The sequence below is a fragment of the Eutrigla gurnardus genome, assembly GCF_963514095.1.
Source record: "Eutrigla gurnardus genome assembly, chromosome: 23".
NCBI lineage: Eukaryota > Metazoa > Chordata > Actinopteri > Perciformes > Triglidae > Eutrigla > Eutrigla gurnardus.
In genome coordinates this window covers 2,707,467-2,733,674 of record NC_139934.1, presented here as the reverse complement: position 1 = coordinate 2,733,674, position 26,208 = coordinate 2,707,467, and the positions used below count along the sequence as shown (strand labels likewise).

Sequence of the window (26,208 nt, the reverse complement as noted above, 5' to 3'; positions counted from 1 at the left end):
AGGGTTCAGGGTTTCAGGCTTTAGGGGGGGCCTTAGACCTGGAGTGGGAACCCTTTGTCTCGGTGTGAATCTGCATTGGAAAAACCCCAAAGTTTGTCTTGACGCTCTTTCCCGTCTTCGCCCCTGTAGCCGTCCAGTCTCTGTCAAAGGAGTCCGATCTGGAGGCCGTGGTCAAAACGCTGGCTCCCGCCTTATTGGCCGAGCTAGCCAAGATGAAGTCCTCGCCGTCGTCCTCGTCCTCCTCCAGTGGAGGAAAGGCCTCCTCGTCTTCTGCCGCCGCCGCCTCCTCGTCGAAGCAGAAAGAGTCGACTAAAAATGCCCCGAAACCGAAGGCCGTCCTGCAGACGAGCGAGGCAAGTTCCTCCACGCAGACCAAGGTTGGTTGTGAATGTGTGTCAGTGGTCGGGGGGGATGTAGCCACATCATCTGGTAAACCGTTTTCTCCTTCTTCGTTCGCTTCGTCGCTTTGATCAAAGAGAATACAAAAGATATCGACGCGCAGCTTTCTGCGGTCTGAGTGTGTTGTTGTCTCTCTGCTCAGCCGGCGAAGCCTTCTCCTCCCACCATGGTGAAACTGAAAGGGATTCGCAGCTACGTGTCTCACAACGACGTGCTGACCGCCGTGCAGCACTACGGGAAAACCAAGTCTGTGGTTCTGTTTCGCTCCAGCCTGGAGGTGTGTAGAGGGACTTCACTGTAATGAGGGAATCGGAGCCCTAAACCATCAGCCTGCATGCTGGCCTAGAGATAATAGTGTGTGTGTGTGTTTGTAGGCCATCGTGTTTTATGAGAAAGAGGAAGACGCGAAGAAACTGAAGAGCTCTAAGATCCTGGATGTGAAAGGAGCAGAGATCACTGTAGTCGGAGACACGGTATTTCATCTTTCTTCCTGCTGTAGTCAGAAGGGCGGCGGTCCTCCTCTATAATCCCATTATATGATATTATTATAGTAATCTCCACTCAGTCATGATCATTTTCCCGTATCCGTCTTCTGCCAGGCGCCTGATAATCCCCCTGAGGAGGAGGAGGAAGGTAAAAGAAAGGTAATTCACACCTTTTTGCTTCTTAAAGGTAGAAATCCCTCTCGATCATCACGTGGATGTTCAACGTTTAGTTTCTCTGATTCACTGCTTTGTTCTCGCTAGCACCATCGATTAATCATGAATAACAACCTTCAATGTGTTTGTCAACAGGAGACCGTTTCTAAGGAGGAACCGAAGCCTCCGCACAAGTAAGTTTCACACACACTTCACATTCTAGTTTTCTAGAATCTTGTCTTCAGTGTGGAAAAAGGGACTTGACCTAATTAATACCAGTAATTCTACCTGCGAAAGGTCGTACTTTCTTATAGGAAGATCATGTTGGACTCATTTTTCTGTCTTTGTTCACAGAAAACCTTCCACCTCCACACCTCAAACCAAGACCAACGTTCCTCGATCTGTGATGAAGGTCCACAGAAAGCCCTCGTCTTCTCCTTCTGGAGCCAAAAAAGCTCCAACAGGAAAAATTGGCAATCAGAAAAGTGTGGCTAAAGGCTCGGGGAACGGCCCGAGGACCGTCACTAAAGCCAAAGTCTTGGTTTCCAAAGCCAAAAACGTCTCGGCCAAGCAAGTGACGAAGACGGTGAAGGGAGCCGTGAAAAAGGCCTCGGCGAAGCAGAAAACCTCCTCGGCGGCAGACGCTCAGCCCGATGGAGAAAAACCTAAAGAACCCGATACCGAGGTTCAAGAAGTGGTGCCCAAAGACGAAGCCGAGGTCGCCGAAGAAGCACGCGAGGTCGTTCCTGAACTGGAACGCCAGGCAGAACCCGACAAAGCCAACGACGCCGCAGACGCCGAGTCGATGGAGGTGGGTGTGACGGGGGGCGAAGCGGAGGAGCCCATGGAGGTGGAGAGTTGTGCCGAGGGCCAAGCAGAAAAACCAGCAACGCCCGAGGCTGCACCAGCAGAACCAGCAGACGCACCCAGTGAGAGTCCACCACCAAGCAGTCCAGTCGTTACCGTGCCGACGGAGACCCCCGTCGAAGCTTCGCCTCAGGTCCAGCCGAGCCCCTCAGAACCGGAGTCCACCGCACCGGGACCGCAGGCCGAGGCCGAGTCTTCACACCTGCAGGAACAGATGGACGCAGGAAGCTCGACTGAAGCCGCCGAGGAGGCCACGCCCCCGCTAGGTGGAGGGGCGGAGACGCCGGCGGGGCAGGAAGGTACGTCTAGAGCTTCCTAATGCTCCGATGTAGAAGACTGAACTGTATAATCTTGTTTTACACAGCAAACAGCGCCCTCTGTGGTCGCAGAATCTCACGGGTCACAAAATGTGGTGCAACAGCGGCTTTAATTGTTCTTTTTTTCATAATACCATTGACACAAAAGAAAAACGTGATTTTTTTTTAAGCTATCTTAGCCGTCCTTCCATTGTCCTCCTTATCAGAGGCCGGGTCACGGGGTCACGGGGGCAGCAGGTTTAGGAGGTCATCCAGACCTCCCTCTCCCCCCAGCAACGCTTTGTAGCTCCTTGTAGGGGGGAACCCCGAGGAGTTCCTAGACTAGATGGGCTGTATAAGCCCTCCAGTGTGGTCTGGGTCTACTACTACTACCGGGGCCACTTCCCAGGTGGACCTGCCTGGAACCCAGGAGGATCCTGATCACATGCCAAGGCTCAGTGCCAAGGAGCATCTCTACGTCTGAGCCCCTCCCCCTTCCTCTAAGGCCCCGCCCCCTGCATGTTTTTACTGTTCTCACGGTTTAAATTGAGTTTTAAAACACTTTGTAAACCGTGTTCTTCGGTGCTAAACTAAATAAACATTGTTTTTTAGTAGAAAGTGCTGAGGCTGCACCAGAAGAACCAGCAGACGGACCCAGTGAGAGTCCACCACCAAGCAGTCCAGTCGTTACCGGGCCGACGGAGACCCCCGTCGAAGATCCGCCTCAAGTCCAGCCGAGCCCCTCAGAACCGGAGTCCACCGCACCGGGACCGCAGACCGAGGCCGAGTCTGAGTCTGAGTCTGAGTCTTCACACCTGCAGGAACAGATGGACGAGGGAAGCTCACCTGAAGCCGAAGCAGAGGCCACGCCCCCGCCAGGTGGAGAGGCGGAGACGCCGACGGGTAAGAAAGGTACGCCTCGAGCTTCCTTTGTTTGTTCATGTCAACAAATCCTCTTATATTATCATTATTATTATTATAAGCAGCTTTAGATTGTTTATTTCAAACATTCAAAATTAATACAGAAAGTGTTCCAGAAAATGTCCAAAACGGGGTGGGATTAAGTAAACACTTATCTTACAAAGACGAGATGTACAGAACGCAGATGTCACGATGATATCATCTCATGTCATGCTCATCTCACCTGACTACGCACAAACAGGAAATCATTTTAGACATTAGATCCAAAAATGTCTCATAGACCTTACGTGCCAATTATTTTAAATTTGAATCCATCTCTAGTTTTTAAATGAAATGTGTGCTGGAATAAAAGGTTCCTGTTTGGGTTAAATGTGGATCCAACAGATGAGGATGATCTAAAATGTGATCTTCTGCAGGGAAGAGGAAGGAGTGGTGGTGCAGACACACATCGCTGGTTGAGGAGAGGCTGAAGAAAGGCTGGCGTCGTTTAAACATACGTAAGAAACCCACGAGACGTCCGCATGCTAACATCGCCAGCTTCCTCTTTCTCCTCTCACTCTTCTTCACTTCTCTCTCACAGCGTGTGTCGAGAAGAAACAATGCTTCACGCCAACAGTAAGTGTCCTCAAGTCTTTTACACTTCCTGTTTGCCCAAACGCATTGTTAAGGGATAAAGAAAAAGAATGATGTTCTGGTTGTGGTCTCGTTTGAAGTTTGTTTATTTCAGATAAACCCTAATAATACATAAAAAAAAACAACGTACATCCATGGGCAAAAAATAAATAAAACCATATACATTATAAACATTCTCTTGTTTTTCATGTGATGTACTATTGGGGATACTTTCACCTCCTGTTTACGACAACCAGCGCCCCCTGCTGCCCAAATCAGAGAGCTTCTCCTTCATCCCAGCTGCTCCTTCCTAAACCCTGAATGATCTCCTTTTCCCGTCCCTCCAGTTCGCTTCACGCTACATGAAGCAGATTCACCTGACCAACCTGCCCGAACTAGCCGGCGGCCGCTACACGGAGGACGACCTCGCCGAAGCCCTCGCGCCGTTCGGGTTCCAGCACACGGGCGACAGCATCCACGTTGTTCCTCAGGCCAACATAGTAGGCAGCTTATTGTTGTAAAACACGTTTCCTATCGGTGGCAGATATTTAAGGAGATGCAGGGTTCTACGGGAGCTGGAAACCCTTAAACACTTGAGTTTTAGTGCTTGAAAGGTCTTGAAATGTGTGTTGTATGTGATGACATCTATGATAGAACAGAGAAAAGAAGATCTCCATATCTGAGGGACTGAAAACAGCATTTTCTGACATTTCTTTATGAAAAATGACTTTTGATGATGAACAGATGATGAAAATAGTTGGTGATTATATTTCTGTGGATCTGTTAGTGGAATTAGTTTTCCTTTCATTTGTGGTCCTTCTGTAAAAAGCTGTCTCCAAACATCATGTTGGTTGTTTAGAGGACAATAACATCTCATTTAATGTGATGAACAAGTGACAGAATAAGTAGACTGAATACTGACCATTGGATTGGTACAAATATGGAGTTTACCACAGCTGGAAGGGGCTGGAAAAGCATGGAAATGCACCTTTAAGTGCTTGAATGTGACTTGTCACCTGGAGAAGGTGTAGGAACCCTGTAGAGGGAGCCTGACGGGTTGTCGTCTCCGGTTTCCTCAGGCCTTCATCACGATGCCACAAGTGTACGACGTGCTGGACATCGTGAATGCCTCGATGCGTCGGAAGGTCGTCTTCAAAGGCTCAAAACTCGGCGTGAATGTGACGGCTTATCGAATTGAAATGACTCCGGTAAGCAACACACATACGCTGATTCTAGAGATGTGAAGGAGAGGACTGTGTTCAGAGCGACGGGTGTTTCGGTTTACTTGGTGACCGTGTTAACTGGTGTCCCGGAGTGTTGTGGAAATGTCTTTGTGCTTAACGTCGCCTGCTCTGATGTTTCTCTTCCAGTTCCGGTTCTATCAATCGGTGATGAACATGGTTGGTTTAGTAAGTAACACACACACGCACACACACACACACACACACACAGGTCCGAATCTCAAATTGGGCGTCCTGATTCCTGTGTTTGTCTCCTGCTAACGTGTTGGCTTTGACTTCCTGTTTCCTGACGCAGTGTCCGGTTATGGATGCAAACACGATCTTCATCAAGAACATTTCGTGGAGCGATTCCTTCACGCTCAGAGAACTTTGGCAGAAAATCGGCGATGTGAAGTACATGCTGCCTCTCCTCAACAAGGTCCGTGTGAACACCAGGACGTCTGTTTGAAAAGAACACACACTTCCTGTTGGTCTAACCTGCATGGTGTGTGTGTGTCCAGTTGTTCATAGAATTTAACAGCGCCCGCTCCGCTGATCAGCTGGGAGTTTGGTTCAGTCTCCTGAGGAATCCCCCGACCCACGAAGTCCACAGGATGAGGATCCCCATCTTCAGCTCTACAGCATCACAACGTGAGTTTATACAAACGAGGTGTATTATTTGTATTATTATTTAAATATTTATATATATTTAAGATATATATTCAAATATGTATTCGTTATTATTTATTTAATTAAATATTTATATATATTTAATATGTATGTACGTGTATGTATATGTTTAATATTTAATTATTATTTATTGGCATATTTATCTATAATTCATATTTATATTTAAATATGCACTATTTATTTATATATATTTCATGTTTATATTTAAATATGTATTATTTATTTATATATATTTCATGTTTATATTTAAATATGTATTATTTATTTATATACATTTCATGTTTATATTTAAACATGTATTATTTATTTATATACATTTCATGTTTATATTTAAACATGTATTATTTATTTATATATATTTCATGTTTATATTTAAATATGTATTATTTATTTATATACATTTCATGTTTATATTTAAACATGTATTATTTATTTATATATATTTCATGTTTATATTTAAATATGCACTATTATTTATTTACATACATTTCATGTTTATATTTAAACATGTATTATTTATTTATATATATTTCATGTTTATATTTAAACATGTATTATTTATTTATATATATTTCATGTTTATATTTAAATATGCACTATTTATTTATATACATTTCATGTTTATATTTAAACATGCATTATTATTTATTTATATACATTTCATGTTTATATTTAAATATGTACTATTATTTATTTATATATATTTCATGTTTATATTTAAACATGTATTATTATTTATTTATATTATTATTTATTCCCTGTCATCCTCATGTGGCTCTTCTGCCCTCCACTCTTCAAATATATTCAAACGTGACCCTGCTCTGTTTTTGTTTGCAGCGCTTCCTAAGAAAGCTTGTGGTGCAAAGGATGCTGTTGCCGAGGCAACTGATCCGCCGGGGGAACAGAGCGCTCCGCTGGGCACCACCGCACCGTTCTATCTCCCGATGAGCAGCCACCCCTTCCTGTTCCCGACTTCCTGTCCGTGGTTCGTCATCCCGGGTAAGAGAGAGACGTGAACCTTTGGGATCAGATGGTTTAGTCTTCAGTCACCACAGTAACCCTTCTCTCTTTGAACTCCCAAGATCACCTGGCCGTCACGGGACAGGAGGACGTCGAGGTAAGCCGAGTTCACAAACATACTTCATCGTTTCAGTCAATGTCGGGCATCCTATCAGCATGATGACCTTTATTCTGGAAGGCTACGTCCGTCCTTGGGTTCCTGTTGAACTTTTATTTTGAAATCATCAGGTGTTTAAAGAGTTTCATTCTGCCGGCGGCGCTGCCCGGCTCAGAGTTTGGTTAAGTCACCAGAAGAACGCCTCGAGTGATGAAGCCCACGGGATGAGGATCCCAGACTTCTGCTGTAGAACGTCACAATGTGAGTCTCTGTTCTAGATGTTCTAGATATAGATGTTCTAGATAAAGAACGTCAGGTTGTTCAGGCGTGTCCCCTTTCTGGACGGGCTTTATTCAATACATTTACGTGTAACCGCCTGTCTTGTGTTTGCAGCACCGGCGTTCCCTGGGAACAGGCCGCCTGGTGGCAAGGGTGCTGTTGCCGGGGCAACGGAACCGTCAGTGGAACAGACGCCGTTTTATCTCACGATGACGAATCGCCCCTTCCTGTTCCCGACCTGCTGTCGTTGGTTCGACGGCCGAGGTAAGAGATGCACGAACATTTGGGATCGAGATGTTTTCGTCACAACGTGGTCAATAAAGTTTTCACTTTTTACCTCCCAAGATGAGCTGACCGCCACGGGACAGGAAGACGTCCAGGTAAGCCCATCAGATGTAGAATAAAGGTCTTGAATGTGACTTGGTCCTCGTGGGGATCTTTATTTTTTTGCTTTTGGGGACTATTTTGTCTTGGAGGGATTATCTTTAGCTTCTTCCTTGTGTTTATTGTGTGTTTCTGGCTCTTCAGCTCCCCCTGGTGGACGCCGAGCTGTCCCACGCCGTCATGTTGACTGGGTTTCAGTTGATGTACAAACATGAGGATGTGGCCAAGCTGGTGTGGCGGTATTTCCCCCACCAGGACCTGCACTCGCTCTACTACAAGGTGGTGGTCTTACCTCTGCAGAGCCGGGTAAGGAAGGCCTGTCACCGGAGCATCGTTTTTAATAATCGCTGAATTTAATCGCCCTCCTCTCTTCCTCCAGGCCTTCGTGTTTTTCGACGATTGGAAGGCGTGCTGCGATTTTGTCGCCGACCACGTCAGGAACCCGGTTTACGTCCGAGGCTTCCCGCTCACGGTTCACTTGGTGACGCAGCAGATGAACCCCGGGTCCAGCGAGGTGAGAAATCACAGAGAAAGTTTGATTGACGGACGGTTTCCGATGTTTGGAAAGCGTCTCTGTCCTCGGGTAGCTTTCACGTGTCGTAGAGGAAGTAAACGAGCTGCTTGACCGGATGTTTGCCGTTGCTATGACAACAAGTGAAAGCCTCCGCTAGCATCTTAGCCCAACCCCACCCTCTCTCTGCTCCGTTTTTTATTATCATACCCCGTCGTACATTCAACACTAGTGGCATAAAGAATGTTTAAAACGCCGATATTCATGACAGCAATGACAATGGTTGCCTTGTCACATGTTCTTAGGAGGCGATGTACTCGACGCTGATGAAGTGGAGCAACGCCGTAAGTCATTGTTGGCTCCTTTACAATCTGCCGTCGGGTGAAGAGCATGTCTTCGTCACCCTGAACCTGTTCCCCGTCTCCCCAGGGCGTCCCTGCTCCCCGGGCTCTGAAGGAGCGGCTGCTGTCCGTGGAGGTTTCCGATTCGTCTCTGGACGCCATCAAGGTGGTCCTGGAAGCGGTGGCGTCCATCGCGCCCATCGTCAACTTCCTGCCACTCGGCAACAGGGTAACAAGAACATCCCTGGATGGTAACGATGTGGTTCAGGAGGTTTCTGTGTCTTTGAACTGAGAGTAAGTCTTGGTCTTGTTTCTTCCCGTTCGGCCTCAGATCTGCGTTGAGATGGTCAACGCCGGCGCCGTCGCCGAGGTGATGGAGAAATACGAGCGTTTCGTGCCCGACTCTCCGGAACAGGGCCTAGCTTGGTAAGCAGGGTTGGAACGGGTGCTGGAAATCCTTGAAAAGAGTTTTAGTGTGGCGTTTTCAAGGTTCTGTGTAAGAGAGTCTGTGTGAAGTATTTTTGTGTTTACTCCTCTTTCTGTCTCCAGGAGAAAAGTCCAGCGTTTTGAGACGTGAGTACACACTATTTTGGCCGTTTTTGAATACTTTGGATTTTTGCTTTTATATTCCACACAAAACATTTGAGTTTAGTTTTTTTTATTTCAGCACAAGCTATATGACCAAAAACTCAAACATGCAAAGTACGATGTGAAGTCATTTTGCCGTCATTTGTCTGTTAATTTCAGTATGAAGAGCCTGAAGCGGCGTCTGCTGGATTCTAGAGGGATCAGGATAGACTTTGAACCGAACGCCGTCGACGTGAAAGCCGAGACGCCGGCAGCCAAGTGTCCCGACGTTTCTGAGCCTACAGCCGGACCGAGCGCCGCCGCTGACGTAGTCGTGAAGGAGGAAGACGAGAAACCCACAACCGAGATCGCTCCCGAGTCACATGACGATGCGGAGGACGTGGCCGTAAAAGAGGAGGAGTCTGAAACGACCTCGGTGGTCGCTGGTGTGACCTCTGGTGTGACCTCTGAAGACCCGCCCGGTCCCGACCCGCCGGCCTCGGCGCTCAACCCCGAAGGAATCCCCCGAATCAACGAAGACATTTTCCAGGCCATCACGGCGGCACTCCGCGACCACAGGCTCACCCTCGAGGTGAGGCCGACCTTTAACCCCGATTTACATCAACAGCTTAGTCTGCCGAGATGTAGGGTCCAACTTTAAATCTAAACCAGTCGGTCTCTGAAGACCCTCCAGACTTGTTTGATTTATCAACTTTTCCAGAGAGTTTCAAGCTTTATTCATCATCTGCACATAAACACACACACAATGCACGTGTCTATTTTATTCTAATTATTTATTTATGTATTTATTTGTTTATGTTAGGGAATGCTCTGTTGCGTTTTTGTTTTTTAAAATGTTTCAAATATTCTCTATAGAAACTCAAAAGCAACCCAAACTCCCGAGCTGCATCGGCTGAACCACAGGGAAAGGTGAACCTCAGTTTATGGGATTGCATTGATTTGTTGCTCAACATGCTGATTGCCGTTTCACTGACCGCTTCCTCCTCTGTTCTCCGTCCAGGAACCAGCCTGTGGTTCTGCAGACGAGTCGTCGGACGCCGGTCGCTTCGATGAGCTGAATTTCAACATGGACGACTTCGTCACTGTGGACGAGGTCGGAGACGACCCTCCCCCCTCCCCTCCCCCCTCCCCGTCCTCCAAGCCGTCCTCCAGAGGGAGACGAGAGAAGCACGGGTCAGCGGCGGGTAAACGGACGTCAACAAGGTCTTCTAAAGACTCGAAGAGCTCCGCCTCCTCATCCAAGTCCACTAAAGCCTCTTCTAGCTCTGCATCACCGAAGAAGACCAAGGACTCATCTGAGCCCACCAGATCCCCCACCAAGCCCTCGGCCAGTAAGACCTCCTCCTCCTCCTCGCCGCCCCCTGTGAAGAAAACGCAGCAGAAGCCCAAATCTCCAGCCAAAGCATCAAGCGGCGCCGCGTCGGGTCGCAGCACCCGCTCGTCCTCCGCCGTGCGTGAAACGGAAAGAGCGGCGCCGGCGGCGGAGACTCGTTCCGAGCCGCTCGCAGAGAAAAAAGCTGAAGACACGAAGGCCGCAGTTGCGGCGTCCGACCACAGGGTGTCGGCAGAGGGCGCTGCTGCAAAAACTGTCGAGTCAGAGAAAGAAATGGAAACATCATCGCCTGAACGGGGACGTGGATCAGAGGTGAGCCAGAGTCCGGGGACTGATGCCGACGCACTCGGAGACGGGAGGAAGAGCAGAGAGGAGGAAGAGGAGCAACACACGGAGGAGGAGGAGGAACGTTACCAAATCCTTGACTCACTTGATGGACCCGAGGGAGGCCAGACTCTGCTGCACGGCGACCGCTTTCAGGTCTTGGACAGCGTCGGCAACGAAGCCGAAGCCCGTCCTCCGGAGCTCACCGACGTGGAAATGGACGGCTCCTTCCAAGTGTTAGACGGCGTCGCCGAAGACCAGGCGGCCGCAGGCAAAAAGGACGTTTCCAAGGGAACGCAGCTGTCGGAGGACGCCGCCGTTTCAGCGGGAGACAAACCTGAGACCGAGGAGAATAAAGGAGACGATACGACGGATGGTGAACGCGCTCCAACGGAAGAGGAGGATGGACAGAAGAGGACAGAGGAGGAGTCCTGCGTGGCCTCCACAGATGTGGAGACTCCTAAAGGCTGCATCCCAAACGAAGAGCAGCCTCTTCAAGACGCCGTCACTGAACAAGACACCTTCCAAGTGTTGGATTCCATCGACGATCAGACCCTCGACGTTCCCAGTGAGCCGGTATCCAAAGCAGACGTCGGGCCCTCGGAGGAGGAGGAGCAGGAGGAGCAGGAGGAGGACACGTATCAGGTCATCGACTCGGTGGAGGATCAGCCGCCTGCTCCCGAGACGGGAACCAAGGGGAAGAGAAACCCCAGGGGGAAGGCGGCCGCTAGAAAAGATGATAAACCGTCAAAGAGGAGCCCGACGACGGCACCCAAAGGTGAGGAGACGGAGCGGCCGCGGAGGAAGACGGACGCCATGGCGGGAGGTTCTGACGAGGTGGTGGTGTATGAGATCGTGGATTCTGTTGATGTTGATGAACCGGTTCGAGACGCCGTCGCCGCCACGGAAACGTCCGGCAGGAGACGGAGCGCCAGGGGGAAGAAAGATCTCACGGCGGCGTCTGAAAAACCGGAGGAGGCCACGTACAAGATTTTAGACTCCGTGGAGGACGAGACCGCCAACGTCGAGCCGGCCGCCACGACCAGATCCACCAGAGGGAAAAGGGAAAGGGCGGCTCGGAAAGACACGCCGCCAACAACGAGGAGGCGCAACACTCCTGCCAGAGAACCTCAGGAACGAGGCGGGGAGAAGACGCCGAAGAGAGCGAGCACGCCATCGAAGAGCGAGAGTGTTACCAAAGAGGACACCGCTCAGGAAGCGTCCGTCTCCGCAGAGGACAAGGTTGCCCAGGACAACAAGGTTGCCCAGGACGACGGGCCGAGGAAAGGGAAGAGGGGAAGACCAAGGAAAAGAAAAGCCAATGCGGCGTTGAAGAAGGCCGAGGACGAGGAGGCCACATATCAGATACTCGACTCGGTGGAGGACGAGGCGGCCGACGAGCCGCCACAAGAGACGAATCCCGAGAGCCGGCAGACGGAGAAGTCCGTCGCAGCGTCGCCTAGAGACGAAGAGGAGGAGGAGGAGGAGCCTCTGTATCACATCATAGACTCCCTGGAAGAAGATCAAGGTCAAGACGAGCTGAAAACCACAGAGGATGAAACGCTGCATGAAGAAGAAGAGGTGGCGGCGGCGGCTGGAGAAGGAGACGCACAAACGGGCAGCTCCAAAGACGTGGTCGCCACGGATACGACTCCGTATCAGACAGGCGATGACCCGGTGGAGTCGAGGGATACGTCTGCTGCAGGAAATGAAGGAAGTACAGACGATCCGACCGCCGCCACGCCCAACGGGGAAGAGGAGGAGACAACCAGCACTCTGGTGAACCTGGACCAGGTGAGCGAGGAGGAGGAGGATTACCCCGACGACGCCCTGGAGGAGGAGGAGCTCAGGAAGAGACAAGTCGCCGCCAAAGACAAGCGCGTCGCCAAAGAGCGGGACGCCAGGAGGAGGAGCCGGGAGAAGGAGGAGAGGAGGACCAGGGAGAGGGAGGAGAGGGAGCGCCGGAGCCAGAGCAGCAGCAGCAGCAGAGGAGGAGGGACGAGGAGGTCAAAGGAAAGGAGCAGGGAGGAGGAGGAGGAGGAGGAGGTCGACCCCAAGGAGCTGCTGACTCTGGATGAGGTGGGAGCCGACGACGGTGGGGAGGAGAGGGAGACGGAGAGTCGAGGGTGGGAGGAGGCGATCCCGGAGGGAGAGCTGCAGGCGCTCGTTACTCTGGACGAGTTTGTCGAGGAGGAGGAGCCAGAGCCCCGCCCACCCAACCAGGAGGACCAATCAGTGGACTTCTTCAACCCGGAGGTAAAACAGAGTTTTAATTTCCCTCCACATTCAAACAAACACAAGCTGTGAATCGATACGATTTATTACCTTTACTTTTTATTTGTCATCAATATAACAATTAACTTTCCTGCTTTTAGACTTTGGTGACTTTGGATGAAGCCGGCGGCGACGAGGAGGAGAAGACGGACGAAGAGCGAGCCGCCAAACGCAAACACGATGACGACACAGGTGTGTGTGTGTGTGTGTGTGTGTGTCTGTGTGTGTGTGTCTCTGTGTGTGTGTCTCTGTGTGTGTGTGTCTGTGTCTGTGTGTGTGTGTCTCTGTGTGTGTGTCTCTGTGTGTGTCTGTGTATGTGTGTGTGTGTGTGTGTCTGTGTATGTGTGTCTGTGTGTGTGTGTCTCTGTGTGTGTGTCTCTGTGTGTGTGTGTCTGTGTCTGTGTGTGTGTGTCTCTGTGTGTGTGTCTCTGTGTGTGTCTGTGTATGTATGTGTGTGTGTGTGTGTGTCTGTGTATGTGTGTCTGTGTGTGTGTGTCTCTGTGTGTGTGTGTCTGTGTGTGTGTGTGTGTGTCTCTGTGTGTGTGTGTCTGTGTGTGTGTGTGTGTGTCTCTGTGTGTGTGTGTGTCTCTGTGTGTGTGTGTGTGTCTGTGTGTGTGTGTGTCTCTGTGTGTGTGTGTCTGTGTGTGTGTGTCTCTGTGTGTGTGTGTGTGTGTCTGTGTGTGTGTGTCTCTGTGTGTGTGTGTGTGTGTGTGTGTCTGTGTGTCTGTGTGTGTGTGTGTGTGTGTGTGTGTGTGTGTGTGTGTGTGTGTGTGTGTGTATGTGTGTCTGTGTGTGTGTGTGTGTGTATGTGTGTCTGTGTGTGTGTGTGTGTCTGTGTGTGTGTGTGTGTGTGTCTCTGTGTGTGTGTGTGTGTGTGTGTGTCTGTGTGTGTGTGTGTATGTGTGTCTGTGTGTGTGTGTGTGTGTGTGTGTATGTGTGTCTGTGTGTGTGTGTGTATGTGTGTCTGTGTGTGTGTGTGTGTGTGTATGTGTGTCTGTGTGTGTGTGTGTGTCTGTGTGTGTGTGTGTGTGTGTCTCTGTGTGTGTGTGTGTGTGTGTGTGTGTGTGTGTGTGTATGTGTGTCTGTGTGTGTGTGTGTGTGTGTGTCTGTGTGTGTGTGTGTATGTGTGTCTGTGTGTGTGTGTGTGTGTGTATGTGTGTCTGTGTGTGTGTGTGTGTGTGTGTGTGTGTGTGTCTCTGTGTGTGTGTGTGTGTGTGTGTCTGTGTGTGTGTGTATGTGTGTGTGTGTGTGTGTGTATGTGTGTCTGTGTGTGTGTGTGTGTGTGTGTGTGTGTGTGTGTGTGTGTCTGTGTGTCTGTGTGTCTGTGTGTGTGTGTGTGTGTGTGTGTGTGTGTGTGTGTGTGTGTGTGTGTGTGTGTGTGTGTTCCATCTGGGAATAACAGGGTTTCTATTTTGTGTCCAGTTTTAGAGGAGAGTATGAACTTTGTGACTGTGGACGAGGTGGGAGGGGAGGAGGAGGAGAAGGAGGAAAAGGAGGCGGTGAAAACCAGGACGAGAGGGCGACCCAAGAAGAGAACCAGGCAGACCCCCGGTAAGGCCCCAGGGACCCCAGGGTGCCCCGGTAACACCCCAGGGTGGTGTCCCAGCGTCCCTCGTTGCACCTGAACATGTTTTTAACTGATGCTTTTCTTCCACAGTGAGAAAATCCACCCGAGGGAAGAAAGTAAGCGCCGAAGAAGACGGGAGAGAAGAAGAAGGGAGGGAAGCTGCTGGCGCTAAAGCTCCACCTCCTCTCTCCCCCCCTCCGTTGCCAGGCAACGGCCAGCCGGAGGACCAGCAGGCGGAGGTGGAAGCCGAGGAGGCGGCGTCTGCCGGGCCGGAGCTGCAGCCGGACATCCCCGAGAACCAGAACCTGGAGGGCAGCAGGGCCGGCGTTAAAGGTACCAGCAGACCTGGTTTTGGGTTCCAGACCCTCTACCGCGTTTCTAGGTTTCTGTATGGACACATTCAGATTTTGTTGATGAGCTTGCCTTTTTCTTCTCCTCCAGTCGTGAGTAAACGTGGGATGGAGCCCGGCGGACCCCAACCAAAGAGATCCCGCTCCCAGTCTCCTTGTGGCCACGCCACGCTACCGGAGTTCAGACCCGGGAACCCCCTCGGTGAGACGCCAGCACAATCCCTAAAACCCACGCCACGCTTCCCCTCCTGTCTCACTCTCCCCCGTCTCACTCTGCCCTCTGCAGGTCAGGAGTTCGTGGTCCCCAAGTCGGGCTTCTTCTGTAACCTGTGCTCCGTGTTCTACCTGACGGAGAACACGGCCCGGGCCGTCCACTGCAGCAGCCGGAGGCACTACGACAACCTGCAGGTAGCCAGCTGGCATGTCACTGTACGGGGCTGGAAGTCCTTGGAAACCCTTGAGTTTTAGTGCTTGGATGTAGACTAAAGGTCTTGAAATGTGTGTTCTATGTGATGACATCTATGATAGAACAGAGAAAAGAAGATCTCCATATTTGAGGGACTGAAAACAGCATTTTGTGACATTTCTTTATGAAAAATGACTTTTGATGATGAACAGATGATGAAAATAGTTGGTGATTATATTTCTGTGGATCTGTTAGTGGAATTAGTTTTCCTTTCATTTGTGGTCCTTCTGTAAAAAGCTGTCTCCAAACATCATGTTGGTTGTTTAGAGGACAATAACATCTCATTTAATGTGATGAACAAGTGACAGAATAAGTAGACTGAATACTGACCATTGGATTGATACAAATATGGAGTTTACCACAGCTGGAAGGGGCTGGAGAAGCATGGAAATACACCTTGAAGTGCTTGAATTTGACTCTGGAAAAGCTGGAGGAACCCTGAACATAATAATAAGAGTTATCTGTAAAGATGATACTCGGTCCTATTTCACCATGTTTTTCTCTTCTCTCTTTTCAGAAATATTACCAGAAGCTTCCAAAGGAACCAGCGAGACGTTCAAGTCCTCAAGTCTCCGTTTCTGATTGATTCCGACTTCAACGCTTTTTTTTTAATACATGAATGTAAAAAGGAAAAAGGTGACGCTGCAGCAGTTTAACGTTTGAACTCACGATAATCATGATAATAGCATTTTATGTTTCTAATGCAACACAGATGAACCGTTACTCCGGAGCCCATCAACCTGTTTTTTTAAGTTTGCATAAATTAAACTTTGCACATTTGCGTTTAATCGTGTGAGTCAGCGAATCTTCCTCGTGAATTTACCGTCAACTCGTCGGGATTCAAAGTGTCGTCCAAAAATGCTGTAAAATGCCATTTTTATTTCACGATTAAAATCTGTATCTCGTAAATCCCGACTGTTTTTATGTGAAACTTTTGTTCCGTTGAGAGGAATCACATCATCTTGACCATTTTTTATACATTTGGTTTAATGGCCGCCAGGGGGCGACTCCTCTCTGGTTGTATAGAAGTCTATGAGAAAATGGTCCTACTTCTCTCTGCTGGCCACCAGGGGGCGACTCCTCTCTGGTTGTATAGAAGTCTATGAGAAAATGGTCCTACTTCACTCTGCTGGCCACCAGGGGGCGACTCCTCTCTGGTTGTATAGAAGTCTATGAGAAAATGGTCCTACTTCTCTCTGCTGGCCACCAGGGGGCGACTCCTCTCTGGTTGTATAGAAGTCTATGAGAAAATGGTCCTACTTCTCTCTGCTGGCCACCAGGGGGCGACTCCTCTCTGGTTGTATAGAAGTCTATGAGAAAATGGTCCTACTTCTCTCTTGATGTATTATCTCAGTAAACATTGTAAACATGAGTTTATGGTCTCAATCTCTAGTTTCAAGTCTTCTTCAATCCAGCATGATGTTCATTTAGTACATTATGGTCCATTTAGAGTCCAGCAGAAAGCAGAGGATGCTTTAGGGGGCGGGGCTACCTTGCGTTGTTGGTGTTTTCCTCTTTTACCTTTCCACAGAAAAGTTCCAAAATGTGTACTTTTGTTCGGTTTTTGTGTTTGAATTTAATGTTTTTTTTTTTTTTTTTGTCCTAAACTGAACCGAGTGTTCCCTGAACTGAACTGTGTAGATTTGTAGTTTTGTTTTGTTCGTCTTTCAAACTGTTTGAAGCTGCTTTTGGACCGTCCATAATAACAAACACTATGAGTGAATTCAAGCAGTGATGCTACATGTTTAGAGCTTTTATTGTGAAGGGATAGAAGTCAACGTGGAGGTGATAAGAGTATTTCCCCAAATTGATAAATGTGTGTCTGTGTTGCTCTGCTCACATTAAATGTTTCATCTTCACAGATTCGGCTCTCTTACCGACCGTCACCTTTCCTTCAGAGCAATGCATGATGGTCTATAATGCTGCTGTTTTTCAGTCTTTCATGTGACTCTGTAGTTTTACCAACCGTGACAGAGTTAATATTTACCTTTGGGCGTCTATAACTTTACTGATGACATGTGATGCATCTTTAATTTCATAGTTATGGATGTGTTACCTCGTTGCCAGACCAGGAGTCGGAGCAAACAGGCCTGGTTCACGCATTGTTTCACATCAGTTCATTCTCAGTTTACCAGTTACACCTCCTTTTAACCCTGCAAAGCCTGACACATCGAAACTTTTTATCTCTTTTTGTTTATTAAGCCTTTTAACAACCCCCCCCCCCCCCCCCCTAAAAAAAAAAAAAAATGTGACATGACGGTTCAATGATAAAGCACCATATAGAATAGAATTGTATTTAAATAGGGACGATACAGTTTAACGTCCTTCCAATACAAAGAATGCAACTGATGTGCTGCACAGAGTTTATAGCTCATTATTTTTTATTTTCAACCCTCGTTGGGCTCGTACATGTACACAACATAATCAGCACAAAATTATATCAATGAACAACCTGCTGTAAACTACATTACACAGTAATAAAATACATATACATAATCAGCATAATAAGATATAAAAACTACATTACACAGATATAAAATACATATACATAATCAGCATAATAAGATAAAAACTACATTACACAGTAATAAAATACATATACATAATCAGATATAAAAACTACATTACACAGTCATAAAATACGTATACATAATCAGCATAATAAGATAAAAACTACATTACACAGTAATAAAATACATATACAAACAGCATAATAAGATATAAAAACTACATTAGACAGATATAAAATACATATACATAATCAGCATAATAAGATATAAAAACTACATTACACAGTCATAAAATACGTATACATAATCAGCATAATAAGATATAAAAACTACATTACACAGATATAAAATACATATACATAATCAGCATAATAAGATAAAAACTACATTACACAGATATAAAATACATATACATAATCAGCATAATCAGATATAAAAACTACATTACACAGATATAAAATACATATACATAATCAGCATAATAAGATATAAAAACTACATTACACAGATATAAAATACATATACATAATCAGCATAATAAGATATAAAAACTACATTACACAGATATAAAATACATATACATAATCAGCATAATAAGATAAAAACTACATTACACAGTAATAAAATACGTATACATAATCAGCATAATAAGATATAAAAACTACATTACACAGATATAAAATACATATACATAATCAGCATAATAAGATAAAAACTACATTACACAGTAATAAAATACATATACATAATCAGCATAATAAGATATAAAAACTACATTACACAGATATAAAATACATATACATAATCAGCATAATAAGATATAAAAACGACATTACACAGTCATAAAATACATATACATAATCAGCATAATCAGATATAAAAACTACATTACACAGTAATAAAATACATATACATAATCAGCATAATAAGATAAAAACTACATTACACAGTAATAAAATACATATACAAACAGCATAATAAGATATAAAAACTACATTACACAGATATAAAATACATATACATAATCAGCATAATAAGATATAAAAACGACATTACACAGTCATAAAATACATATACATAATCAGCATAATCAGATATAAAAACTACATTACACAGATATAAAATACATATACATAATCAGCATAATCAGATATAAAAACTACATTACACAGTCATAAAATACATATACATAATCAGCATAATAAGATAAAAACTACATTACACAGTAATAAAATACATATACAAACAGCATAATAAGATATAAAAACTACATTACACAGATATAAAATACATATACATAATCAGCATAATAAGATATAAAAACTACATTACACAGTCATAAAATACGTATACATAATCAGCATAATAAGATATAAAAACTACATTACACAGATATAAAATACATATACATAATCAGCATAATCAGATATAAAAACTACATTACACAGATATAAAATACATATACATAATCAGCATAATAAGATATAAAAACTACATTACACAGATATAAAATACATATACATAATCAGCATAATAAGATAAAAACTACATTACACAGTAATAAAATACGTATACATAATCAGCATAATAAGATAAAAACTACATTACACAGTAATAAAATACATATACATAATCAGCATAATAAGATATAAAAACTACATTACACAGATATAAAATACATATACATAATCAGCATAATAAGATATAAAAACTACATTACACAGTAATAAAATACGTATACATAATCAGCATAATAAGATATAAAAACTACATTACACAGATATAAAATACATATACATAATCAGCATAATAAGATAAAAACTACATTACACAGTAATAAAATACATATACATAATCAGCATAATAAGATATAAAAACTACATTACACAGATATAAAATACATATACATAATCAGCATAATAAGATATAAAAACTACATTACACAGTCATAAAATACATATACATAATCAGCATAATAAGATATAAAAGACATTACACGGTCATAAAATACATATACATAATCAGCATAATAAGATATAAAAACTACATTACACAGTAATTAAATACATATACATAATCAGCATAATCAGATATAAACAGTGTTTGGAATAACGCCGTTTAAAATAACGGCGTTAGGTAACGCCGTTATTTTTTCAGTAACGGGGTAATCTAACTAATTACTGTTTCCGTCGTTACAACGCCGTTATCGTTACTAACGTTAAATGCGGTGCGTTACTATGAATTGAATTTGTCAGTTGTCGGTTAAAAAAATAAAGGCAGGATCGTGTTCTGCTTGCGCGCCGCTCGTGCCTGGTCTCGGCAGCCTGTTGTCCGTGGAGAAACGTGCAAACTTGCCGCGAGCTGGAGTCGGAGTTGGGGCTGCTGCTGGTCTGAGCGGCGCGCGAGGGCCCCGGTGTCCCGCCGTTCTGGTGTTGGATGGGAATCCGGTGCAGCTGTGGAGCGCGGATGGTGAAGACGGTAGTGGTGATGATGATGATGATGATGAACGGCGCGGCGGCTCGTGGAGGCACCGCGTCTCGCCGTCATTATGTCTACTGCTGTGCACTCTGACCCTGTTTTGTGATAGATGACAGACACAGCGGCTCCCACTGTATACTTTCTCCTCAAGTTTTAATTATTCCCGCATGCGAGGTGCGGAGAATGCGATCTCAATTATTATACACAAGACTACACGCTACACGACTATAGGAGTAGACTACAAGACTACAGTTTGCCATCTCAAAGAAAAATCCAAATTCTTTGACATAAAGCAACTTTTTTTTTTTACAGTAACGCAAATAGTTACTTTCCCTGGTAACTAGTTACTTTTATTATAAAGTAATTCAGTTACTAACTCAGTTACTTTTTGGAACAAGTAGTGAGTAACTATAACTAATTACTTTTTTAAAGTAACGTTCCCAACACTGGATATAAAAGACATTACACAGTCATAAAATACATATACATAATCTGTCACAACGGGTAGGACCCAAATGCAGTTAATCAGCCGAGGGGGCAAGATAGGGAGAAACAAAAGGTGAGGTTTATTTAAGCTGAATACAAAAACCAGGGAGTCAGGTACAAAAAAAACACTCAAAAAGGGGACAAAAGGCAAAGTAGCAACAAAAGTGCAAAGAAAAAGGCAAAGTTCAAATCAGACATGTAAAACTGAAAACCAAAACATACCACTAAGGGACTTGAAACAGGCAGGACCATGAACAGATGTGGACAGAGGCAGACCGATACAATGACCGGACCAGGAGTGGAGGGAAGACGCTGACTAAATCCACAGGGAGGCAGGGAGCTGACGAGGGACAGGTGAAACACATTAGGGCAGGTAGGGTAATCAACACGAGAGGGTGGGGGAGTCAAAACAGCAGAAACAACAAGATCCAGGAAGTACAAGACAGCAGGACTACAAAATAAAACAGGAAACCAACACTACAAAAACCAACAATCATGACATGGACAAGACAAGAAAAACAAGTGACAAGACAAGACAGAATGACTACAAAAACCCCAGAAACCAAAACAACAAAACCCACAGTCATGACATAATCAGCATAATAAGATATAAAAACGACATTACATAGTACACGAATATACACACCACAAAGTCAGTACTGTATATTATTACATTTACAAGTTAAATATCAGGAAGAGTTAAAGGGTACAGCTCTGTTTCTCTTTTAGCCAACACTTAAAGGTACTATTGACAACATTGATTACATCCGGCCACTAGATGTCGCTCTGTTATGGCAGGTCTCTGGATGGACCTGGAAAGAGGCTCGGGACTCAACTATGTAGACATTTGAACATTAATTTAAGAAAACAAAGATGAGTGAAGCTCTCAAAGTTAAGTATCTTTTTAGTATTTGGTAGTGATGCAAACGGACGGCTTTTGATTGGGAATGTTAAAGTCATTTATAAAACGACTAAAGGCTGGAGCAAGTATTGAACCTTGGGGTATTCACATTGTGTTTAAAAAAGATGACTTTTCTTCGTTAACTTCAACACACTGTTCTCGAGTTTGAAGATATGACATTTACATTTAGGGCATTTAGCAGACGCTTTTGTCCAAAGCGACTTACAATAAGTACATTTGTCAAAAGAAAGAAACCACAACATATCATTGCCGATAAAGTAAGAGCTAAAAAATAGAAACAACTGTTGGATCCTCGTCTGAGTAAAGTAGTAGCTGTTCATCAAACATACCTTAAGAGCAACAGTGCTATGATCAAAGGGCTATAGGTAAGAACATGGAGTGTTAGTGGGTCATGCTATGCAGAATCCAGGTGAAGTCTGAACAGGTGAGTCTTGAGCCTTTTTCAGAAGATGGCAGTGACTCTGCTGTCCTGACATTGGTCGGGAGTTCGTTCCACCACTGAGGACCAGAACAGAGAAGAGTCTGGACTTTGCTGAGTGACATTTGTTTGATTTCAGCGATGGTGGTACCAGCCGGCCAGCTGAAGTAGAGGAGCGAAGTGCTCGCTTCGGGGCATGAGGTTTGACCAGTGTTGGTAGATGGGTGCCGTTCCATTACGATACAACGCCTTATTAACCCACACAACATCACCTGTGATAATATCTCTGTTTCAGCGTCTCCATGTCTGCAGATGACGCCTTGCTGCTAATCCACTAGATCCTTAGATCCTGTTGTAGAGTAACTTCTCAAGAATGATGTTATGTTCTGGACTTGCTTTGGCTGTTAAAGTCAACAAGTCCGGCCGGGCGGCGCCGTCCTAAAACAACGACTTGGCTGAATAAAAGAGCAGCAGGGAGGCTGAAGCCACCAGTCGACCCTGAAAGGAGAACAACCTGCTACAGTTTTGCTTCGTTCGCATTTTCGTTTCCTGTTGAAGATCTTCGTCCGAACCACGATTCGTCTCTGCTCGTCTTTGCTGCGGCTCTGACCGCCGGCGCAGCCACTGGTGGTGAGTGTTAACGCAGGGCATCATGGGAACGCAAAGAGGGGAAAGTACACGTTCAAGTACTCTGTATTTGTGCTAGAGTATCTCAGGTGAATATTATATATAGATATATTTGACAGCTGTAATTACTGTGAAGATATTTTTTTGGTGATTGTTACAGTGACAAAAGTTCAACAACGTTTCACGGCCACTGCAGGGAAAAAACACAGAGGGGAGAGAGGGGGCAATATTCAGAGAAAAAAAGTGGCGAATTTGTGAGGTTTTTGGCAAATTTTTTGTTCGGAAAATTCACCCCCTCCCTCACCTCTGTGTTTTTTTGGCATGTATTCACGTTAACATACAGGTGTATAGAATGAATATCGGCGATATGAAGAAGTTTGGTTCCCACTTACGCCGGATGTTTGCCGTTGCTATGACAACAAGTGAAAGCTACCGCTAGAATCTCAGCCCAACCGGCCCGATCAATAAACACCCATAAGATGACAACATGGCCTGAATAAAAGCAACAATCAGCATCAACATCATCACCCTAAGGACCTTAACGAGGCGTCACACGTTGGGATGAACATAAACATACGTTCATGGGACGTTAGCTAGCATAGATGCTGGTTGTTAGCATCATAAATTTGTGACTCAAAAATGTGCAACTTTTCTTTCTACAGTGGCCCTGATACACCGTTCGTGGACATGAATTTTCCTTTTATTTTTTTCTTGTCATTCAGCACGACTTTCAGACTTAAGGTTCAAACTGAACAACGTCGGTTTTAGGCAACAAAAGGTGTTCATTTTACAAAACCAACAGATGGCTTTTTGTGTTTGCATCGACCCATTTGTGGGACTCGGTTACCGAGTTACCGAGTGCCTTTCCAAACCTCCAGGCCTTCCGGAGCCAGAGGACACAAAGATCAACAACCAGGATCAGCTTTTTCTCCGAGGTTTATTCCACTAAGTATTCTCATCTGCAGAGGAGGTTCACCCCTGCCTTCTGATGCAAAGGTTCAGAATCAGCAGGAACGACCCTGAGTCCAACAACAATCTCCCTTTTAAGCAGGAGGAGGAACCATGGACAAAGGACGGATCATGTCCTATCTTACAAAGACAAGATGTACAGGCAAGGTCAAGATTTACAGAACACAGGCGTCATAGTCCTGAAATTATCTTATGTCAATGTGGCACTCATGTTCATATCATCTACAAACAGGCATTCATTTTCGTCATAGCATAACAGTCAGATGGGGAGATGCGGATCGACGTCTGGCCTGACAAATATTCTGATTATAAAGTACAAACATCCAAAATTCCCATTACACTGCCTGTGCTCGCCATGTGACATGTCTCTCCATCCCCCCCCACAGAGAAACTGTCAGACCCACGGTGGAAACCTGGCATCGGTGCACAGCCTCCACGAGTACAGGCTGATCCAGAATCTGATCAAGAAGATGAGCGGTTCATACACGAATACATGGCTCGGAGGCTCCGATGGACAAGAGGTGCGTCGCACAGAACGGATGAGTAACCTTGCTGAAAACGGCATCCAATCAGAGCCGACCAGAGAACCCCCCCCCCCCCCCCCCCCCCTACAGTCTATGGTTTAATGTTGTATTCTAATGTTCTAGGAGGGGTCCTGGAGTGACGGTTCATGTTTTAACTTCCACTACTGGCATAAAGGAGAGCCTAATAATTATCGCAATGAAGACTGTCTGGAGATGAACTTTCGAGGTAAATATATATATATATTTTGTATATTTGTTTCAAACAAGTCTGCAGAAGTCAGGTGGTGCACTGAACCAGGAGACGACCTCCAGATCTGAACTGCCTTAAACTGTTATTCTCTCTGCTGGCCACCAGGGAGCTCCTCTCTGGTTGTATAGAAGTCTATGAGAAAATGGTCCTACTTCTCTCTGCTGGCCACCAGGGGGCGACTCCTCTCTGGTTGTATAGAAGTCTATCAGAAAATGGTCCTACTTCTCTCTGCTGGCCACCAGGGGGCGACTCCTCTCTGGTTGTATAGAAGTCTAGTTTAGTACATTATGGTCCATTTAGAGTCCACCAGACCAGAAAGCAGGGGATGCTTTGGGGGGCGGGGCTTACCTGCTGATTGACAGGTCCATTTAGAGTCCAACAGACCAGAAACAGGGGATGCTTTAGGGCAGGGATGCCAGGGTGAAATTGGACAGGGGGCCAGATTATTTTCAAGTGAGACCTCAGGGGGCCGGATTACACTTTCGGACTGAAAAGGCCAAACATTGACTCAACACATGGATAGGTAGGCTATTTGAAATTATTCATGAAGGCCTACACATCAAAAAGAAATTGCGTTGGCACCAAAATAGCCTCACAATGAGGCCTGAATTACATACATTACAAAGGAGGATGATTGACAGGCGCTCTCCTTCATACAATCACGTGCACACTTCATGGCTGCACCTGATTGGACGATCGCTCTCACAGCTGTCCTGTCTGCTCCCGGATTTCAAACCGACCAACTTGGCGGCTCGTTTGGAAACTTTCTCTTATTTTACGACAATAGTTCACCGAAACGTGTTTCTGAAAACATTTTAATGCGAGAAATAAGCTATGCAGTTGCTGAATCTGTCTTTATTTTAGATAAACATTCAGATTTTCAAGAGCTTGCGGGAGGCAGCGGCGCACCGTCTCTCCACACTCACGTGAGTCGAATGCATTGCAGGGCATACCGTAAATCCTTTAATATAGCCTCAGCCAAAATCTTCGCGACGCGAACCTGACAATGAATGGGAAGGGTGGAAAATCACGCTACCTGTCGAAACTTGCCCCGTCCAATGTTAGAAAAAAATAAAAAATATTCTCCCCTTATCACCCACGGGCCGGATGTGACGTACAGTCGGGCCCGGGTCCGGCCCGCGGGCCGTAACCCTGGCGTCCCTGCTTTAGGGGGTGGGGCTTACCTGCTGATTGACAGGTCCATTTAGAGTCCACCAGACCAGAAAGCAGGGGATGCTTTAGGAGGCGGGGCTACCTTTCGTTGTTGGTGTTTTCCTCTTTTACCTTTCCACAGAAAAGTTCCAAAATGTGTACTTTTGTTGCGTTTTTGTGTTTGAATTTCCTGTTTTGGGTTTTTTTTTGTCCTAAACCGAACCGAGTGTTCCCTGAACCGAACTGTGTAGATTTGTAGTTTTGTTTTGTTCGTCTTTCAAACTGTTTGAAGCTGCTGTTGGACCGTCCATAATAACAAACACTGTGAGTGAATTTAAGTTTTCCCCAGGTCAGAAGTGATGCTACATGTTTAGAGCTTTTATTGTGAAGGGATAGAAGTCAATATGGAGGTGATAAGAGTATTTCCCCAAATTGATAAATTTGTGTCTGTGTTGCTCTGCTCGCATTAAATGTTTCATCTTCACAGATTCGTCTCCATCACACCGCTCTCTTACCGAATATTTACCTTTGGGCGTCTATAACTTTACTGGTGACATGTGATGCATCTTTAATTTCATAGCGATGGATGTGTTACCTCGTTGCCAGACCAGGAGTCTGGTTCACGGTTCAGTCTGTTTTCTCACCAACGCATCGTTTCACATCAGTTAATTCTCACTGTTCACCAGTTACACCTC

At 45.5% G+C, this 26,208-nt stretch overlaps 3 protein-coding genes across 5 annotated transcripts in view; 2 read left to right on the top strand and 1 right to left on the bottom strand.

The window, feature by feature from the left end:
• Positions 1 to 17,248, top strand: part of LOC311008606 (uncharacterized protein) — a 31,181-nt gene extending 13,933 nt beyond the window's left edge. For both annotated transcript variants that reach the window (XM_084002341.1, XM_084002342.1), the window contains exons 7-40: positions 130 to 377; positions 542 to 676; positions 774 to 872; positions 999 to 1,043; positions 1,194 to 1,231; positions 1,392 to 2,203; positions 2,813 to 3,112; positions 3,538 to 3,618; positions 3,702 to 3,736; positions 4,081 to 4,233; positions 4,813 to 4,941; positions 5,104 to 5,142; positions 5,270 to 5,392; positions 5,475 to 5,604; positions 6,481 to 6,642; positions 6,726 to 6,760; positions 6,892 to 7,021; positions 7,154 to 7,303; positions 7,385 to 7,419; positions 7,568 to 7,729; positions 7,803 to 7,937; positions 8,240 to 8,278; positions 8,364 to 8,504; positions 8,607 to 8,701; positions 8,825 to 8,848; positions 9,023 to 9,434; positions 9,719 to 9,772; positions 9,864 to 12,776; positions 12,896 to 12,986; positions 14,217 to 14,345; positions 14,452 to 14,694; positions 14,803 to 14,913; positions 14,998 to 15,119; positions 15,695 to 17,248. In XM_084002341.1, the coding sequence (XP_083858467.1) occupies positions 130 to 377; positions 542 to 676; positions 774 to 872; positions 999 to 1,043; positions 1,194 to 1,231; positions 1,392 to 2,203; positions 2,813 to 3,112; positions 3,538 to 3,618; positions 3,702 to 3,736; positions 4,081 to 4,233; positions 4,813 to 4,941; positions 5,104 to 5,142; positions 5,270 to 5,392; positions 5,475 to 5,604; positions 6,481 to 6,642; positions 6,726 to 6,760; positions 6,892 to 7,021; positions 7,154 to 7,303; positions 7,385 to 7,419; positions 7,568 to 7,729; positions 7,803 to 7,937; positions 8,240 to 8,278; positions 8,364 to 8,504; positions 8,607 to 8,701; positions 8,825 to 8,848; positions 9,023 to 9,434; positions 9,719 to 9,772; positions 9,864 to 12,776; positions 12,896 to 12,986; positions 14,217 to 14,345; positions 14,452 to 14,694; positions 14,803 to 14,913; positions 14,998 to 15,119; positions 15,695 to 15,763 (7,619 nt within the window). In that variant the 3' untranslated portion in view covers positions 15,764 to 17,248. The remainder of the gene's footprint in view (positions 1 to 129; positions 378 to 541; positions 677 to 773; positions 873 to 998; positions 1,044 to 1,193; positions 1,232 to 1,391; positions 2,204 to 2,812; positions 3,113 to 3,537; positions 3,619 to 3,701; positions 3,737 to 4,080; positions 4,234 to 4,812; positions 4,942 to 5,103; positions 5,143 to 5,269; positions 5,393 to 5,474; positions 5,605 to 6,480; positions 6,643 to 6,725; positions 6,761 to 6,891; positions 7,022 to 7,153; positions 7,304 to 7,384; positions 7,420 to 7,567; positions 7,730 to 7,802; positions 7,938 to 8,239; positions 8,279 to 8,363; positions 8,505 to 8,606; positions 8,702 to 8,824; positions 8,849 to 9,022; positions 9,435 to 9,718; positions 9,773 to 9,863; positions 12,777 to 12,895; positions 12,987 to 14,216; positions 14,346 to 14,451; positions 14,695 to 14,802; positions 14,914 to 14,997; positions 15,120 to 15,694) is intronic.
• On the bottom strand, positions 12,993 to 14,183 carry LOC311009032 (uncharacterized protein; the record flags this gene model as incomplete). Its single annotated transcript, XM_084003008.1, has 1 exon — positions 12,993 to 14,183. A coding segment is annotated over one exon (1,191 nt), but the record flags the coding sequence as incomplete, so codon positions are not given.
• A 5,349-nt stretch (positions 17,249 to 22,597) lies between the features above and the next one.
• Positions 22,598 to 26,208, top strand: part of LOC311008646 (galactose-specific lectin nattectin-like) — a 98,356-nt gene continuing 94,745 nt past the window's right edge. Inside the window, exons 1-3 of one of the 2 annotated variants that reach the window (XM_084002428.1) lie at positions 22,598 to 22,621; positions 23,974 to 24,108; positions 24,235 to 24,337. The gene's annotated coding sequence lies outside the window, so the exon portion shown is untranslated. The remainder of the gene's footprint in view (positions 22,622 to 23,973; positions 24,109 to 24,234; positions 24,338 to 26,208) is intronic. The other variant, XM_084002429.1, reaches the window with a different exon arrangement.